This window comes from Humulus lupulus, chromosome 5 (assembly GCF_963169125.1).
Source record: "Humulus lupulus chromosome 5, drHumLupu1.1, whole genome shotgun sequence".
Classification (NCBI taxonomy): Eukaryota; Viridiplantae; Streptophyta; class Magnoliopsida; order Rosales; family Cannabaceae; genus Humulus; species Humulus lupulus.
The window spans coordinates 138,085,244-138,104,377 of NC_084797.1; the positions used below are offsets into that span (position 1 = coordinate 138,085,244).

Here is a 19,134-nt window from a genome sequence, read left to right on the forward strand (position 1 = left end):
CGGCCCCAGGATCTGGTAATAACCTACGTCCACTTAGATTGTTATTGATGTGAGAATCAAAGGAGTGATCAAAGAACTCGGGTTCAATGAGTTTCACTAACCTCTAAAGAACAATACAATATTTCAAGTAGAATTACTCTAGTCTCAAATAATTCGAAAGCCAAAAGGTCCCTTCCTTGAGCTATCTTTTTCTATTTATAGGCTCAAGGGGGATTACACGAGATTGTTAAAGATATTCTCTCCTGAATAATCGGATACTCAGGAGATTGTGTGAGTTAATTTCGGGATTTACAAAGATCTTTATTGTAACATTATGTTGTATGCGGAACCATCGACCAGACTGGTCGCAGGAAAGACTGGGCCGCCTCCTGCCTATAATGTACCTTCTGGTCGATACACTAGCAGAGTTCCTCCAGATGTCAGCCACGTGTCCAGGGATCACTTGCCACGTCATCAATGCCAATTTTTTGGATAACACAAATTATTATATTCCCTAAAATTAATATAAAACACCAGACATCAAAATCACATATTAATATATTACAAATTACAAAACTAGTAAAATTTGTATACAAATAATCCTTATAAATGTTTACAAGTAAAAATTAAATACAATAAAACAAGTATATAATTAAAGCGAGATTGTCTTTGCATTTTTTTCAAGATGTCTTTCATCCCTTATAGCTTTACATTGTCTTTAGTTTGCCACTACCAACAACAACACTAGACATCCTGTAATATTACAAGTTTAATAAACCAAGTAAATAAATTTCATAGCTCACAACATTCACAAATCTATTGGGAAGAAAGACAAGTTTAGCATGTTGAAGAAAAGACAATGTAAATATTATAATGAATCTTCATCATTCAAAATTTTAAGTCGCGGTATACTATTTGACTATGATTAGAGTTGTGCTCTATATCCTAGAGTTTTTGAGATTCTTCTAATTCAACCAAAACAAAAACACAAGTTTAAAAATGTGACAACAGGACTTGCTACTTTCCTCCTCTGCAGGTGTTGCAAGTGTCAAGTCATTCAATCAAACAAGTACATAGCTAACTTATTTTCATTGAAATGGTGGTGAAAAGAAAAAGGATTACATCTCAAATAAATGCACCTGCAATAAACTAACTTCACTTACCTGCAACTCTCATATTTTCTTCAAGTGGTATTAAAATCAAATATGCACACAACAACACACAAATGCATATATTTATATATACAAACACATTACAACAGATAAAATATAATTATGAAAGCATGCATAACAATTTGTTTCCTACGCATATATATATATAATAGTTTAAATCAAAATGGTTAATGATACCAAATGCTATCTTAGAAATTGGAAGTTGGAAGTGGAGGAATGAATTGTGTAGAATTAATGCTTGATAGAGTATCACTTACCTCCACTCCAGTTCTTTCACGTATAACAGCTAACACAACGGGAATTGAGAGTAGACCATTTTGATCAACCCTTATGCACCTTACTCCATTGGCTGTTGCCATCTTAGTTATGATCTGTCAATGGAAAAAATTAAATAAAATTTTAGATTTTATTACATCACACAAGAGATACCAGCAATGATAAATAATAATAATAAAACACACCCACACCATCTCTTAGTCAAGCATATAATTCTACAAAAGCAAAGCTAGAAATCATAATTTCAGGATGTTATATCACAAATGCAGGGCATACGCTTATTTAAAAATGTTTCCCTTTTTTCATAAGTTTATAACATAGACATTGCGATACTTATTCTTATCAAGCAATACTAAATCATTGGACATATTTATTAATCTAGTGCACTAAATTCTCATTTCTTACAAAGAGTCCACCCATCCATTTTTTTTACAGTGATATAAATAACATCTTTTCTGTGGAGAAAGGGAAAGACCAACTAAACTTTAATCATTTCGATTGCAATTAGAAACATCTTGAACTTGAACATAATTACCTGAATAGCATCATCTGAGTAATACCGGCCATCACCAGATACAACAAAAGTGATAGAACAAAAGTGACCTATTCAAAGAGCATAAATCTGTTGACATTTAAAATTGATAGAACAAAAGTGAAATTTGTTTTGTCTTCTATATTTAATTTAGAAAACAACTTCAACTGCATAATTGATAAGACCTTCTGAAAGATAAATAATTGTGCTTCTATTATGTGTATCCATAATACCTCAACTACTAGGTCCATTTTGATGTCAATAAAATACAAACTTTGTCATTTGTTGGTATCGATGTAAAAGTTTCACAATGCATAAAAAAGCTACTAAAAACACCCAAAACCAAAGAACAAAATCTGCAAGCAAAAGTGCACTTATAACAATTTGCAGAACAAAAACACATAAATAAAATGACCAAAGAAGTTCATTAAAATTTTACCAAGTTGATTAAGATATACAACACAATAATATAGTGTACCATTAGCCAATTAAAGGGGAGTTAAACAGAGGGCAAAAATTCACAATGTTACAACACACATTTATGTAGTATTACCCAAAATAATGTCTCTCCACCCAACATGAAAGCACCAACATTTGTTACATTATTAGGTTAATCAATTTATTTTTTGAAACTTGAAATGAGAAAAAAAATCTACTGCCCAAAGGTATCTACACCTTTGTTGTTAAAACAAGTTAGTTAATAGAAATAATGGAATGAAAATTAAAGTCAATGTCCATCAATAAACAACAGTGTGGAAAAAAATCAAGGGTAAGACGTACCTGCATCAAGAAGATTTTTGGGAAGAACAAGAGTACAACAAAGATGAAGAACCATGAGGCGGAGGGGTCTTCATTGGCGTGGCTTGTGGCGGAGGCAGTGAAGAAGGAAGTTGGGTGGCGATCATGGCTGAAAAAAAGAGAAGGTGAGGGAGAAAAGAGAGAGTTATCGGGGAGATGAGAGAAAAATACATTATTATTATTTGGATTTTACAAGCATAGGATTTGCGTTAGGAATTAGGCATTTGAGAAAACGTTATTTTGGCGTTTTTAGTTTTGCAAGCAAAAATTAGAATTTGGATTTAAATTTTGTTTTAAAAAATAATCAACCAATCAAGAATTATTGTGGGTTCCACATTATTTGTGTTTTGCAAAACATAAAATCAAATCTGGAATAGATACCAATTAGACCCTTAATTACCATGTTAAGCTCGAACAAAAGGTATCTCACTTCGATAAATATACAAATTAGCTCGAAAGCATATTTTATAAGTGTCAAAAAACGTATTCAAACGAGCAGTTCCTATATTTTAGGAATTGGATTAGATATTTATTGGTTGATTGACTTGTTTGTATTTTAAATTTAAATAAAATATTTGTATAACTTCCCCATAAAATCGTGAGGAGTATCTAAAAACAGGTCTATAAATACCTCGACAATAGTCCTTTATTTTTCATGCACAAATTTTGTACTGAAACTCTGTGAAATTGTTTTAAGCTTTAAAAGCATATTATATAAATAAAAGTGACTTGTGGACTAGGTAGATTTAATTATTGAACCACGAAAAATCTTCTAGTGTTCATCTTTATTTTTCTTATACAATCTTTTCTCCTTAATAACTTTATTTATTTTTAGTTGATGAAAAATTGTGTCAACAGTTTGGTGCTTTCATTGAGAGTATTAAGTGTTGACTGGTTTTTTAGCCAACTGACGCGGTGGAGTCAAATAATTAATTAGAGAGCTTTCAATTAGACAATCAATGCACCATAAATGAGTCAAGAACATGATAATAATGAGCAATAAATAATAAAAAATACCAGATATTATAGAGGTTTGGCCCCAAGGATTGGCAACGACCTACTTCCTCTTAGATTTGTATTGATCTAAAGGATTTACACAAGATAACCAGTGAATACATGTAGATTTCTAAGTGTAAATAACAATACAGAATGACAGAATCGCTGCTAAGTACCAAGCCAGGCAGCTCGGTATGTTTTTAATACTGGTCGGTAGGCAATTTCTCTGAACCCCCTCCTCTGTGGTAGAGGGTTCATACTTATACTGCTTCTGTCACCTAGAAGTTGCGCCCAAGCGTAACTGATGGGAAATATCCTTATATTCTCGCAGGTGGTTACACTCTTATTTGTTATGAGGTTTGACCGAGTCTTCAGGGCTGTTAGGTGCTCTTTGCGAGTGGTTGGGCGATTCTTGTGGACTATTAACGGAGAGTGTAACTGCTTTCATCTGAGCAGGTATGTCTGTTTGTCATACCGACCAGCTGCTCTCCTGGCAAGCGTACCGAGCAGTGACTGTTATTCATTTGTCAAGTGTATTCTGATCAGTCTGTCTGTCATATTGACCAACAAGTTTTCTGGTGGTCCTGCCGAGCAGTAACTTGTCGTATACCCTATAGGTATACACTGACCAACCTGTTGGGGGGTCTGTCCAGTCTGCTCCACGTGTCCAAGTTTAGTGCCACGTCAGATATGCTAATTTTTGGGATAACATTTGTCCCCCAAGTTTTCAATGGTGCTAAGCAGCATGGAAACTTTCTTCTGAGGACCATACTATACAGCCTGGTTAAGGGTATATGCTCCTTGCTACGTGGCATAACATCTGGTATAGTTAATAGCCTTTGTATTTCTTCAAGTTTCCAAGAAATGACTTTTCACTCTTTCCCGCCTCTTTTTAAAACCATAAAGTGTCATGATGGGCTTCTCTCAATAATTGTACCAACGGTTGTGCAGTCACCAAAGAGTGGGCTGACGTGTGCGGCAGTTGAGGAGACGTGACTGGAGGGACGTGCCTGCAGCTGTTGAGGGGACTACTGAATGGGTGATTCCATTAATGCTTGGCAGGAGTGTGGGTATTCTTCCTTGTCTATAAATCAGAGCAGTTATGGAGTTGTGCGACTCTGTTTGGAGCTGTAAGACTTTGTAAATCAGAGTTGTTCAATTTTTTCGAATGAGTTGTAAACAAAAACTGTTCAACCCTATCTATAGAAATTGTTTTATGGCTCTTTTTATTGCTTGGTACATACCGAGCAATACGCAAGCACTTTAACATTAATAAAAATTAACGTTTCTAAGTCCTTTTAATTACGCGATTTTTCCTCTGTTTGTCCATGTATGACTATGGTGCCCCCCAAATAAGCGAGCATGATTCATAACTCTTGGGTTATCATCTTGGTCACTTGCTAACTGACCAGAGTTGCTCGTAATAACATGTTCGGGACCACTTAGGTTTGCCAAAACCTATAAAGGTTTCATACACTGCTGACAATCCGTAAAATAAATCACTAGTTAGCAAGATAATCATTGTAAAAGTAAGGCTTGTAAAAATGGACAAAAACTGTGTCTTATTGATTAAAAATTAACCATACAAGCTACATTGCTACAATGTAGCTTACATTCATAAATATTAATTATTACAATAAATGGGAAAATTGTGCCTGTGCATAATTAATATAGCTAACTTGAGTTGGTCGGTGGTATGGGCAGTTCGTGCCTGTACCAACCAGTCAACGATCACTTAAAAGTGATCTTTATTGGTAGTACTTCCTCAAGTGTTCCCCATTCTAATAACGAGGGGCATGTACTAACTGGAGATCTTGGTCATACCGTGCTAGCTTGTACGTGCAGGGCAGTACTATCTCTGTGACCTGGTAAGGACCTTCCCAACTTGGCCCTAGCACTCCTGCTGAGGCATCTCGAGTTTTTGGGAATATTCTTCGCAGGACTAGATCTCCCACATCAAACTTTTGTTCCTTAACTCTAGAATTAAAGTACAGGGCAACTTTTTGCTGGTGGGCAGCCAGGCGTATGTTGGAATTTTCACGTCTTTCTTCAATCCGGTCTAAGAACTCGGCCAGAAATTGGTTGTTATGATCTTGGTCGTATATTGTATGTCGATGATATGGTGGATTCATCTCGAATGGCAGCATTGCAGCATACCCCTTGAGTGCAAATGGGGTATCATGAGTAGTTGTTCGCTCTGTAGTCCTGTATGACTAGAGTACCTCAGGCAATCTCTCAGGCCAGTTTCGTTTAGCCAGTTCTAGATGCATCTTCAGAGTGTCTTTGAGAGTTTTGTTAACTGCTTCTACCTGCCCGTTTGCTTAAGGGTGTGAGACTACTGAGAAACATTTTGTGATGCCGTGCTTGGCACAAAAATTAGTGAACAGTTGGCTGTCAAACTGGGTGCCGTTGTCGAACACTATCTTCTGGGGTAGACCAAATCTACAGATTATATTTTTCACCACAAAGTCGAGTACTTTTTTGGAAGTGATGGTTGCCAATGGCCCGACTTCCATCCACTTGGTGAAGTAATCAACTGCCACAATTGCATATTGTACTCCCCCCTTTTCTCTTGGGTAACCGACCAATAAGGTCAATTCCCCAAATAGTGAAGGGCATGGACTTTGCATTTGAGTAAGCTCGTTTGGGGCTGCTCGGGATATCTTGGCAAACCTCTGACACTTGTCACATCTTCGAACAAATGCAAAGGCATCTTCGTTCATAGTTGGCCAGAAGTAGTCTTGCCTTAAAATCTTCTTAGACAGACTTTGCCCCTACATGGTTCCCACAAAAACCCTCATGTACCTCCTCCTGCAGCCGTCCTGATTCTGTTTGGTTGACACACCTGAGTAATGGCATGGAGAACCCCTTTTTGTACATAACCCCGTCTTGGATTAGGTACTGAGTAACTTTCCTCATCAGTTTCCTGGATTCATTGCGACTATTGGGCAGGACTCTGTGTTCTAGATAAGCTGTAATCAGGGTCATCCAAGATGGAGTGTTTTCTATAAGAAAGACTGGTTCTGGAAGGTTGATATGTGGTTAGATTAGGTATTCAATAGGAACCAGGTTGGCTTTGTCCACCACAACATTGCTGGCTAGTCCGGCAAGCGCATCTGCTGTGGCATTTTGTTCTCTTGGTATATGTTGGATGTTGTACCTCTTGAGCTGAGCGAGCAAGTCTTTGATCTTATCAAGATAGGCCATCATTTTTTCTCCCCGAGCAATGTACCCACCGAGCACCTGATTGACAACCAATTGCAAATCATTGTATATGTCCAAGACTTCAACCTTCACTTCCCTTGCTAACCTCAGCCCCGTGATTAATGCTTCGTACTCTGCTTCATTATTAGATGCCTTAAATCCAAAACGAAGTGCACAATAAATGCGTTGCCCTTCAGGAGTGATTAGTGTGAGGTCGACCCCAGACAGCTGTTCATTAGATGAGCCATCGACGTGCAACTTCCAAACTTGGGGTTCTTCCTCATAATGAACATTGTTGGATGTTGGGTGCTTAGTGTTCTGCTCAGCACTCGTACTGGGTGGTGGTCTAGACTCCGATGACTGTTCGACCATTTCTTCATCTGTTCCTATTAACCCGGTACATTCAACTACAAAATATGCAAGATCTTGGCCCTTAATTGTTGTTCGAGGCTGGTAGGTGATATCATACTGCCTGAGCTCTATAGACCATTTGAGTATCCGACCAAAGGTGTCCAGCTTTTGCAGGACTTGGCGCAATGGTTGGTCGGTAAGAACCTTTATGGAATGAGCTTGGAAGTATGGGCGAAGTTTTCTGGACGACAAGAGCAGACAGTAAGTTAATTTTTCAATTAGAGGATACTTGCTCTCAGCTTCGACCAGCCTTTTACTAACACAGTAGACTAGATGCTGAATATTTTGTTTTCTTCTTTGACCAGGACTACATTGACAGTGTGTTGAGTTACTGCTAGGTATATGCATAGTTCTTCACCCTCCAGAGGTTTTGAAAGGATCAAGGGTTATGCTAGCTGCTACTTTAGAGCTTGGAAAGCTTGTTCACACTCCTCGGTCCATTCAAATTTCTTTGTACCTTTGAGGATATTGAAAAATGAAATACATTTGTCAGTTCTTCACCCTCTAGAGGTTTTGAAAGGACCGAGGAGTTATTGCTAGGTATATGCATAGTTCTTCACCCTCCAGAGGTTTTGAAAGGATCGAGGGTTATGCTAGCTGCTACTTTAGAGCTTGGAAAGCTTGTTCACACTCCTCGGTCCATTCAAATTTCTTTGTACCTTTGAGGATATTGAAAAATGAAATACATTTGTCAGTAGATTTGGACACAAATCTGCTTAGTGCTGTTATGCATCCTGTTAGGCTCTGCACGTCCTTGATCCTGGTTGGTGAGGGCATGTCCAGCAATGCCTTTATCTTCTTAGGGTTTGCTTCAATGCTCCTAGAGTTCACTATGAATCCAAAAAAATTTCCCGACCCCACACCAAAGGAGCATTTTAGGGGGTTTGATTTCATTCTATACTGCCTTAAGATGTTGAAGCATTCCTCCAAGTCCTCAATGTTACCCCCAGCCTTTTTGGATTTCACCAACATATCATGTTATTTCCTATTTGGTCTTTGAACATACGGTTTACCAGTCGTTAATACGTGGCTCCAGCGTTTTTCAAGCCGAACTACATAACTTTATAACAGTACAGCCCCACATCCATGCAGAAGCTGGTGTGATCCTGGTCAGGCGGATGCATACTTATCTCGTTGCACCTCGAATATGCATCCATAAAGGTTAAGATCTTGTGGTTAGCTGTAGCGTCCACAAGCTGGTCAATTCTCGGAAGTGGGAAGCAGTCCTTCGGGCATGCCTTATTCAAATTGGTGAAATCTATGCACACCCTCCACTTATTGTTAGGCTTCGGTACCGACACGGGATTGGACACCCATATTGGGTAGAAAACTTCCCTAATGAAGTCATTATTTTGAAGTTTCTCCACTTCTTCCTTCAATGCCTTTGCCCTCGTTGGATCCAATAACCTCCTTTTTTTGTTGTACGGGCTTGAAGTGTTCGGTATCGATGTTGAGGGCGTGGCTTATAATAGTTGGGCAGATCCCCATCATATCATCATGAGACCAGGCGAATACATCTTGGTTGTTCTACAGGAACTAGATCAATGCGGATCTTATGTTCCCGTACAACTCTTTCCCTACCTTGACAACCCTGGTCGGGTGTTTTGGGTCAAGCAGGACATCTTCTAATTCTTCGAATGGACCCACCCTTGTATCGATATCCCCAAAATGAGGGTCTATGCCCCCCCCCCCCCCATTTTGGGCTGCATCCTATTTTTGGTGACTAGGCCCTACAGGTTGTGTGATGCAGGCTGCCTTCCCTGCCTTTTTAACTTATGAATTATAACATTCTCTGGCCACCAGTTGGTTCCCTTTGAGACATCTTATACCTGCCGGGGTTGGGAATTTGACAAGTGAATGGAAGACTGAAGTGACTGCTCGGAAGTCATACAGGGTTGGTCGGCCTATCATGGCATGGTACAGAGAGGGGATGTATATTACCACGAACAAATCCATTACGGTGTTACTGTTAGGTGTCATCCCCACCATCAAAGGCAACCTTATGCTTCCTGTCAGGGCCATGCCATTCCCTGTAAACCAATATAGTAGCTGCTTGCATGGTTCCAGATCTTTGATGCTTAAATTCATCCTTTCCACGTACTCTTAAACAGGATGCTGGCATATGACCCATGGTCAATCATCGTTCGAGCCATGATCATATTAGCGATCTGTACTTCTACTACCAACGGGTCGTTATGTGGATGATGTACGTGACTTATGTCTTCCTAGCTGAACGTAATGGGCTCATACTCGTATCGAGGTTGTTTGGGAGTACGCTCCTGGACAGCCAATACAACTTCCTCCTGCCCGTGCTTAAGGGAACGAGCATATCTTTCTCGAGCTTTGCCGGAGTTGTTGGCCAAATGTGGCCCGCTGCAAATCATATCTAGCCGATCAACAGCTGGTGGTTGTAGGAGAGGTTGATTGCTCTGATACTGTTGAGATTGTTGTTGAGGAGGCTGTTGATGATGTTGGTCGGTAGTCAGGAGTACATACCTTTTTAGATGAGCATTGTTTTGTCGAATGAGGAATTCTATCTCCTCCTTCAGGTGATTACATTCATTGGTTTCATGACCATAATCATTGTGAAACCGACAAAATTTTGTCATATCCCTTCTATTAACATCCTTCCTCATTGGTGGAGGTCTTGTGTATGGTACAACAACCTGTGTGACATTAAAAATGTCCGCCTAGGTCTCCAACAAGATGGAGTAAGTAGTAAATTTAGGAACATATTCCCATGGCTTAGGCTGCTCGGCGGTCTTAGACTTCTTATTGTCATTCTGGTTACTGCTACTTCCAGCCCCATTACTGTGTTTTCCATTCTTAGCCCCATTCCTTCATCCCTCTGCAGGGTTGGTGGTATTCCTAGCATCTGTTTTCCCTGCTCAGTAGCCGTCTGAATTGGATTATCCACCTTTTGCTTGGCCTCCTTAAGCTTAATGAATTCCTTTGCTCGATCAAGGAACTCTTGGGTGGTACGTGCAAACTTCCTTTTCAAACTGCTCCAGAACAGACTCTTTACCTTAACTCCTGAATTGATGGCTATTATTTTACCATCATCACTAAGGGATTTCACTCTGGTGGCTTCCCGCATAAAACATTGAGTGTAGTCCTTCAAAGGTTCATTATCTCTTTGTTTTATGGCCACCAGGTCATTCGGCTTGGCGGGAAGGGGCATTGCTGAGGAGAATTGGGAATAGAATGGGCGTACAAATTCATCCCATGATGTAATTGACACTGGCTGTAGCTTAAAGAACCATTGTTGGCCAATTTCTGACAGAGTGGCTGGGAAGATCCTGTGCCAGACATCATCCCGAACTCCCTGTAATTTAGTCTGTAGTTCAAAGTTGTGAATCATGATATACTGGATCCTCCAGACCGGTGTACATCTTCCATGTCGGAATTTTGAATTTGGTAGGTATGGGCAACTAATTAATACTGTCTAAAAATTGGGAACCTCTCTGCCTTTCCATTTCAATTTCTGTTAACTTGGGGGCCGTCAAGTCCATTACCAGTTGTTGACTAGTTTTTTAGCAAACTGACGCAAAGTCAAATAATTATTAGAGAGCTTTCAATTAGAGAATCAGTGAACAATAAATGAGCCAAGAACCTAGTAATAATGAGCAATAAATACTAAAGAACACCAGGATTTATAGAGGTTCGACCACAAAGATTGGTAATGACCTACGTCCTTTTAGATTTGTATTAATCTTGAAGGTTTACATAAGATCACAAGGGATTACAAATGAGTTTCCATGTGTAAAAGACAATACAATATGGCATAATCACTGCTAAGTACCAAGTCAATTTTTTTGAACCCCCTCCACTGTGGTGGAGAGTTTGTATTTATACTGTCCCTTTTCTCCAAGGGTTGCGCCTGAGCATAACAGATGGGGAAATATCCATTTTTTCTTGCATGTAGTTGCTTTCCTATTCTTTAGGAGCCTTGACCAAGTTTTTAGGGCTGTTAGGCGCCCTTTGCAGGTGGTTAGGCGATTCCTGCAGACTGTTGACGGTGAGTGCAACTACTTTCATCCGAGCAGGTTTATCTGTTTGTCATACCGACCAACCACTCTCTTGGAAAGTGTACCGAACAGTAACTGTTATTAATTTGTCAAATGTTCTCTGACCAGCTGGGCCTTTAGTGATAGTATGTCGAGCAGTAACTTGTCGTATACCATGCAGGTATGCATCGACCAACTTGCTAGGGCATCTGCCTAGTCTGCTCCACATGTCCAAGTTTAGTGCCACGTCAGATATGCCAATTTTTGGGATAACTCCAGTCAGGTTAACAGATCCAACTGGGCTTGGATGTTATGGTTTGCAGCTGCCTGGGGCTGTGCTGTATTGCAGACCTCATCCATTCTCGGGTCCTGAACAGGCTCAGGCGGAGCTATGCTGTTATAAAATCTCAATTTTCCCTGCTACGATTAAGAGCATCTCGAAGGTCTTCACCTCCCATGGGTCCCATTCGGTGCAAAGCAGAGTTTGGCCGAGGCCTGCCCCCAGCATTCTGGCTGTCTGCTCGGCCTGGTACTTGAGGTAATCCCTAAAACCCTCAACCTCTGGGTGGTTGATTGTTCAGGATATCCTGCCCTTGTGGGACAAACGGTCCTTCAGGCTGGTTACCTCTCTGACTTTGATTATTCTATTGGTGAACTTGGCTAGCTATTTCATCATGGTCATATCCATCAGCATAAATGAGGCATGTATGCACTACTAACCTCCAGCTCAACTCTATGGGACCTTGATTGGTATTCTTGATGCTATCTGTACCGACCAGGTTGCTGATGGTAGTTTTGGGGTTGACCACTCCTATTTAGTGCTGGAGCTCGGGGGTTACCATCCCATCCTGCAGCACCAGGATTCCTGTCACGGCCATACTCTGAGATCTTGGCTGAAAATTTACTGCTTGGTCTTGTACCATGCCACGCCTTGGCAAGACCTACTCATCAGCTGGTAAGGGTCGCCTATTGTTGTTCGCTTGGGCACCCCGACCAGATCTGTGACTCCAGGTCAAACCCTGATTCCCATTCTGAGGTTGAGCCTCTAGTCCATGCATGACACCTTCATCGAAACCAAAAACGAGAGGACGTTGTTGGTTTTGGGCAGTAGTTCCAGCTGCAGTTCCCATATTGCTGCTTTTTCATATAATTGCAGATGGATTCAACAGCTTCCCTAGTCCTGCGCTCCATGTCCTCCTTCAGGCCTGCACCTTCGGGCATGTCGATCCATCCATTCTTGAAAACCTCTCCTTTGTTTTTCAAAAGCCTCATTAAGGGCCTCTTGCGCAGTGGCTCGCCCTTGGTTCATGGTTGCAAGGTGATCTTGCATTTGTCCCACAACTTCCCTTATCTGACCAATCTCAGGGTCAAGTCCTTCAATATCTACGTGGGGCTCGTGTCGTCCAGGACCTCTAGCTCTGGGTCCTGGGTGATCGGTACTCCATGTAGCAATTCCTCCTAACATTCCTGCATGGGTGACTCCAGCAGAGGCAGCAACTTCGCGTCCTGGTGTAGTGGGCCCAGTGGTTTGCCCCCAACACCAGATGGATTTCTAGGCGGCAAGTCACTTCACTGCCCATTAAAATTGCTCATTGATGGGACTTGGTGAGAGACTTCAGCCTCGAGCTCTCGGGGCACTTTACTTGACCTTCTGGTTGAAACTACCATCCTTACAATAATAGAATACAAATGTGATTATCTTAGGCTCTCAATGAAAGCACTGAAATGTTGATTGGTTTTTTAGCCAACTGAAACGGAGTCAAATAATTAATTAGAGAGCTTTCAATTAGACAATCAATGCACCATAAATGAGTCAAGAACTTGATAATAATGAGCAATAAATAATAAAAAGTACCAGATATTATAGAGGTTTGGCCCCAAGGATTGGTAACGACCTACTTCCTCTTAGATTTTTATTGATCTAAAGGATTTACACAAGATAACTAGTGAATATAGGTAGATTTCTAAGTGTAAATAACAATACAGAAATGGCATAATCGTTGCTAAGTACCAAGCCAAGCTGGTCCGTATGTTTTTAATACTAGTCAGTAGGCAATTTCTTTGAACCCCCTCCATTGTGGTAGGGGTTCGTATTTATACTGCTTCAGTCGCCCAGAAGTTGTGCCCGAGCGTAACTGATGGGAAATATCCTTATATTCTCGTAGGTGGTTACACTCTTATTTGTTATGAGGTTTGACCAAGTCTTCAGGGCTGTTAGGCGCTCTTTGCGAGTGGTTGGGCGATTCTTGTGGACTGCTAACGAAGAGTGTAACTTCTTTCATCTGAGCAGGTATGTCTGTTTGTCATACCGACCAGCTGCTCTCCTGGCAAGCGTACCGAGCAGTGATTATTATTCATTTGTCAAGTGTATTCTGACCAGTCTGCTTGTCATACTGACTAGCAAGTTTTCTGGTGGTCCTGCCAAGCAGTAACTTGTCATATACCCTGCAAGTATACACCGACCAACCTGCTGAGGGGTCTGCCCAATCTGCTCCACGTGTCCAAGTTTAGTGCCACGTAAGATATGCCAATTTTTGGGATACCATTAAGAAATTCGCATTACCTCCCTAAATTTCCTTGTTCATCACCACGATGGTTGTCCCCACTAGAAACATCCATGGATCTGGAAGTGAGCACCCACTCCCAAGAATATCTAAAGAAACAACCCCACGGGTTGAAGAACATCCCAGGCGGGCCGACAGATGACCCATGTGTTGAATGGCTTTTTGGTCAACTAACGCCGAGTTAAATTAATTAATTAGAGAGCTTTCAATTAGACAATCAATGAACCATAAATAAGCCAAAAACCTAACAACTATGAGCAATAAATGACAAACAACACCAAAATTATAGAGGTTCGGCCCAATGAAATGGTAATGAACTACTTCCTCTTAGATTTGTATTGATCTTAAGGGTTTACACAAGATAACCAGTGAATACATGTAGATTTCTAGGTGTAAAACACAATACAAAATGGCAGAATCGCTGCTAAGTGTCAAGCTAGGCTGCTCGGTATGTTTCTAGTGTTGGTTGGTAGGCTCTTTTCGTGAATCCCCTCCATTGTCGTGGAGAGTTTGTATTTGTACTATCCCTCTCACCCAAGGGTTGCGCCTAAGCATAAATGATGGGGAAATATCCCTACATACTCGCAAGTGGTTGCTGTCCTATTCTTCAGGAGCCTTGACTGAGTTTTTAGGGCTGTTAGGTGCAAGGCGAGTGTAACTATCTTCATCCAAGCAGGTATGTCTATTCGTCATACCAACCAGCTCCTATCTTGGAAAGCATACCGAGCAGTAACTGTTATTCATTTGTCAAGTGTATTCTGACCAACCTTTACCGACTGTTGGATGCCATGCCACATGTCAAAAATATGATGCCATGTGTCCATAGTGCGATGCCACGTGTCTAAACTTAGTGCCACGTCATATGTGCAATATTTTGGGATAACATTTGCCCCCCAAGTTTGCAGTGTTGCTGAGCAGCATGGAAACTTTTCCTCTGGATACCATACCGTCCAGCCTAGTCGGGGGTGTGTTCTCTTTGACACATGGCGTCTTCATTTGATTTAGCTAAATACCTTTGCACTTTTTTTAGTTTACCAGAAATGGCTTTTCACTATTTCCCGCCTCTTTTTGAAACCATAAAGTGCCATGATTGTCTCCCAATAATTGTACCATTGATTTGTGCAGTTACAGAAGTGTGGTTGACGTGTTCGGCGGTTGAGGCGAGGTGACTGGAGTGGCATGCTGGCAGGCATGCTGACGTCTCTAGGGAAGCGTGCTTGCAGCAGTTGAAGAGACGGTTCATCAATGCTTGTGGGAGGAGAGAGGGTGTTGCGCTTGGCCTATAAATAACTCTCCTTCCCTATTACCACTTTACACTCTCTCTTTCTTAGATACTACAAACACTCAGAGCTCCTTCAAACTTTAAGCTTCCATACCGACCAGTGCCCAGCCGTGCTCTATCAAAGTTCTTCGCTCCATGTTCGTTCCACATGCTCAATACCAGTAAGTTCTCCATTTTCCCCTTTGTTATTTCTGTAATTTGTGCGAAAATGCGTCTCTTTTTCTCTGCATTTTTTCGTTGTGGCCGTGGGTAATATTTTTGATAAATCCCTAGGTTTCTTAAATGCATGTTTCTTGAATCTATAAATAGATGATTGTTTTGAGTAGCTCTTGGCATGGGTACCCTGTTTTAGCCTCGAATTTCATAAAAATATGAGTTTTGATGCCCCGTTTTTGTTGATTTACATTCGTTGTTCTTGAATAACACCAAGAACAGTTCTTGAGAATTTTTTTTTAAAAACCCTTCGCTTTCTTGGGTTTTCTCGCCTTTCATCTGATTTGCCTACTATTCGGTACATTGTACCGTGTTTACTTTAGGGTGGTCGGTATAGTCTACGACATCCTTACGGACTAGTACTATTCGGTGCTCTCACACCATCTTTCCCTTTTTTCTTGTGTATGCAGACTATTCGGGGGAGGTGATCACCGAATGTCACCAATAAGATTTTCTTCAAAAAATGGCCCGCACCAAGAAAACGACTAGGGGTGCTAATAGAGAGGATCCCCATGTAGCACGGCGTGCTACTGCCGGGGATACTTAGGAGGCTTCGCCTCCCGAAGAGGAGCCCAGCTGCTCGGGGCAAGAAGAGGAGCACAGGATAAAGTATGCTACAAAGATCTATACCGAGGCATTCCTTAACCCTTCAACTGAGAAGGAGGAGGGCCCTTTATATGTGGCCCCATCGAGCACCATTTCGAATAAGCAAATCCAAAATGTGAAAGAGCATTTTAAGCTCAAGGATGTGTCCAACATCAAACCCCTTGCTCTGCAGACTTCCGATGACCTCGGGGCCCAATTCTGTGCTTGGAGTAGGTTGCATATGACTGCTGGCGCCACTCTTCCTCTCAAGCCATACTTTCAGAGCGTGGTAGATTATTTTGGGATTTTCCCTACTCAGATCAATCCCTTTATGTGTTGTATAAATCCTTAAGCTGGCCACCACCATCCGCCCATGAAATCAACTACCTTTTTGACCTCAAATCCAGTACCCGTCAAGGCCGCTCGGGGTACTTCTACTTTAGCCATAGAGACTCTAATGTATATCTAGACAATACTGAAGGCATCTACAAAGTTGGGGAGTATGCCAGCTAGTATTTCCTTACGAAAAACATTGCCGCCACCCATCTGTCCTTTCGGTGCAATGGCCCATTTAGCTATTCGACCCCTACCTGGGAGATGGCTAAGCGGGCCCGTAAATTGGTCGCTATGAACCCCGACCTCAAAGACTTGGTGGCTTTGACCATTGTAGAGAAATTGACCAATGTTGGGCTTTATCCCAGTCCCAAGGCGCAAGCCAAAGGTGCTACCCCCACCAAATAGTCGCCTAGGAAGCACCTGCCCAGCACTAGATCACCCAGTTCACCACCACCTAGTAAAAAACAAACCAAACCGTCTATCCCCCCGTCCAGGCCCTGCGTAGCCCACCAAACAAGGAGTTCGACTGGAGTCGTTACCAGGGAGCTTGTCGAGCACAGTGCTCCCAAAACTATCGCTGCCCCCCAACTTGGAAAGGGGAAGCAAGTCGAAGTAGAGCACATAGATTTAGACTCATCAAACAGTGATGTGGATCTTTCGCCCGGGGCAACCGACTGCTCAGGGGGAGCTGAAGAGGGTGATTTAACTCTTGTTTTTACTTTTGTTTAATTATTTTTTTCTAGTTTTGACCCTGCTCGACACCATTACCAATTCTTTGCTTTTTTATTATGCAGATATGTTGTCCGTCTTTTTTAAGAAATTCGCCCAGAAGCACACCAGCGGTCCAAGCAATGAGGATCCCTCAGTGAAGTGCCAGAAAATTGACTCACCTGCCTAAGCTACCGAGCAGGTTGAGAAGATTCCTGAGAAGACTCCTTCTCAGAAAAAGGCATAGACTCCGTCGCGCAAATCTTGCAAGAGCAAAGGACTCCATGTCAAGGAGGTTATACATACGGCCCCTGCACAAGAGCCCACCGTCCCGAGCAGAGCCCAAGCAGGCATTGTTGAGGACCCTACCGACGAGGTCCACGGACCCTTGAAGAAGGCCATGGCCATCCATCAAGGACATGTCAAAAGGATGTCCTCCTCTCAAGCTGAATTTATTGCTTCCTTTGGTACTAAATCCCTGGAGTACATCACTAGTACCAGCCTCCAAGATGTTACTAGGGTAAGTAATTGACCTACTCAGTGTTCAACTAATTTTTCTTCTCTGTTACTTGTTCTAAATTCCTTCATTTCGTGTTGCAGGGCATGCTGGCTCTCAGCTATGCTCATCATCGTGCGAAGGGGGTAAGCAAGCAGGTGGTTGGCTTGGTAAAAGAGTCTGAGGAAAAAACCTCCCAAGTTGCCCAGCTGACCAAGCAAGTCCGGAATCTTCAACAAGCCTCCCAGCAGGTTACCAAGGAAAACGAGGGGCTCAAAATTGCCCCCGAGCAGAGGAACCTCGACGTTAACCAGTTGGAGAGGAGGATTGAGGAGCTAAAGGAGAAGAATGCTACTGATGGGAGGGCCGCCCAGGAGGAGAAGGATAAGTTGGCAAAGGCATTTGAGAAAGAAAAAGCTTATAAGGTCGCTGATGCTAAAGCTTTGGAGGACTTCGATATGAGCACCTTCTACGATTTATGGGTTTCCAACAAGGAAACAAACTTTAGCTATTTGGGAGAGGCCTATGATGAGCTCATGCACTACTGCGCTGAGCGGGAGAAGAACGAGGCCCCGACAATCTTTACCGAGCAACCTCCAGTCTCTGAGCTAAAGTCTACTGTGCCACCCACCGAGCTGATTATCACGACCCTTGAAGAGGATGCCTTGCCCTCCGATCCAAGTGCTTCAACTGAGGATCCAGCCCCTACTGACCAGTCCAGTAGCCTCCCAGCCGAAACCCCTATCATTGAGCCTGACCAACAAATCCAGGACTCTTAACAAACTCTATTTGTTTTTTGCTTTTAATGTTTCATATTCTTGAAAGTCTTTCCTTTATGCCTGAACAAAGTGGCTAAGCCAACCAGTCTTTATTCTCGTGCAATTATTTTCTTTTGTTCGAAATAACATAGCTGAGTCGGGCAACTTTTAATCTCGAGCACTTAACACTTTTCTTTTGTAAAGATAGCATGGTTAAGCTGAGCAGCCTTTAATCTCGAGCATTTGACACATATCTATAAGATGCCTTTTATTTGAGTGTATCTTTGCTCGTACTCTATTCATTATTACTGCTCACCGTATACTGCCTTTTGGAGTTGTGCAGCTTTGTTAGTCGGAGCTATTCAATTTTTTCAAACGAGTTGTAAAAAAAAGTTGTTCAACCCTATCTATAGAAAAAAATTTATGGCTCTTTTTGTTGCCTGGTATACACTGTGCAATGCGTAAGAAATTTAACATTAATAAAGATTAACGTTTCTAAGTCCTTTTAACTACGCGCTTTTTTTCTCTGTTTGTCCATGTATGACAATGGTGCCCCCAAGTGACCGAGCAGGATTCATAACTCGTGGGTTATCCTCTTGGTCACTTGCTAATTGACCAGAGCTGTTCGTAATAACCTGTTCATGGATACTTGGGTTTGCCAAAACCTACAAAGGTTTCATACACTGCCGACAATCCGTGAAGTAAATTACTAGTTAGCAAGATAATCATTGTAAAGTAATGCTTGTGAAAATGGACAAAATCGTGTCTTATTGATTAAAAATTAACCATACAAGATGTGTCACTACATTGTAGCTTA

The 19,134-nt window shown here is 41.6% G+C and overlaps 1 protein-coding gene across 1 annotated transcript; it reads right to left on the reverse strand.

The window, feature by feature from the left end:
- Positions 1-9,593: 9,593 nt before the first annotated feature.
- LOC133779522 (uncharacterized) lies at positions 9,594-10,729 on the reverse strand. The gene is made up of 2 exons (XM_062219476.1): positions 10,181-10,729; positions 9,594-10,034 (listed from the first exon to the last, which is right to left on the reverse strand). Exons 1-2 carry the CDS (start codon positions 10,727-10,729, stop codon positions 9,594-9,596), a joined length of 990 nt encoding a protein of 329 aa, XP_062075460.1.
- Between the last annotated feature and the right edge of the window lie 8,405 nt (positions 10,730-19,134).

Bases quoted from the DNA above. Each gene is read 5' to 3' on its own strand.
- LOC133779522 (XM_062219476.1), bottom strand. From the start codon at position 10,729: ATGATTCACAACTTTGAACTACAGACTAAATTACAGGGAGTTCGGGAT. The intron at 10,035-10,180 runs GTAATGGGGCTG...AATGTCACACAG, and splicing joins GGCTAAGAATGGAAAACACA to GTTGTTGTACCATACACAAG.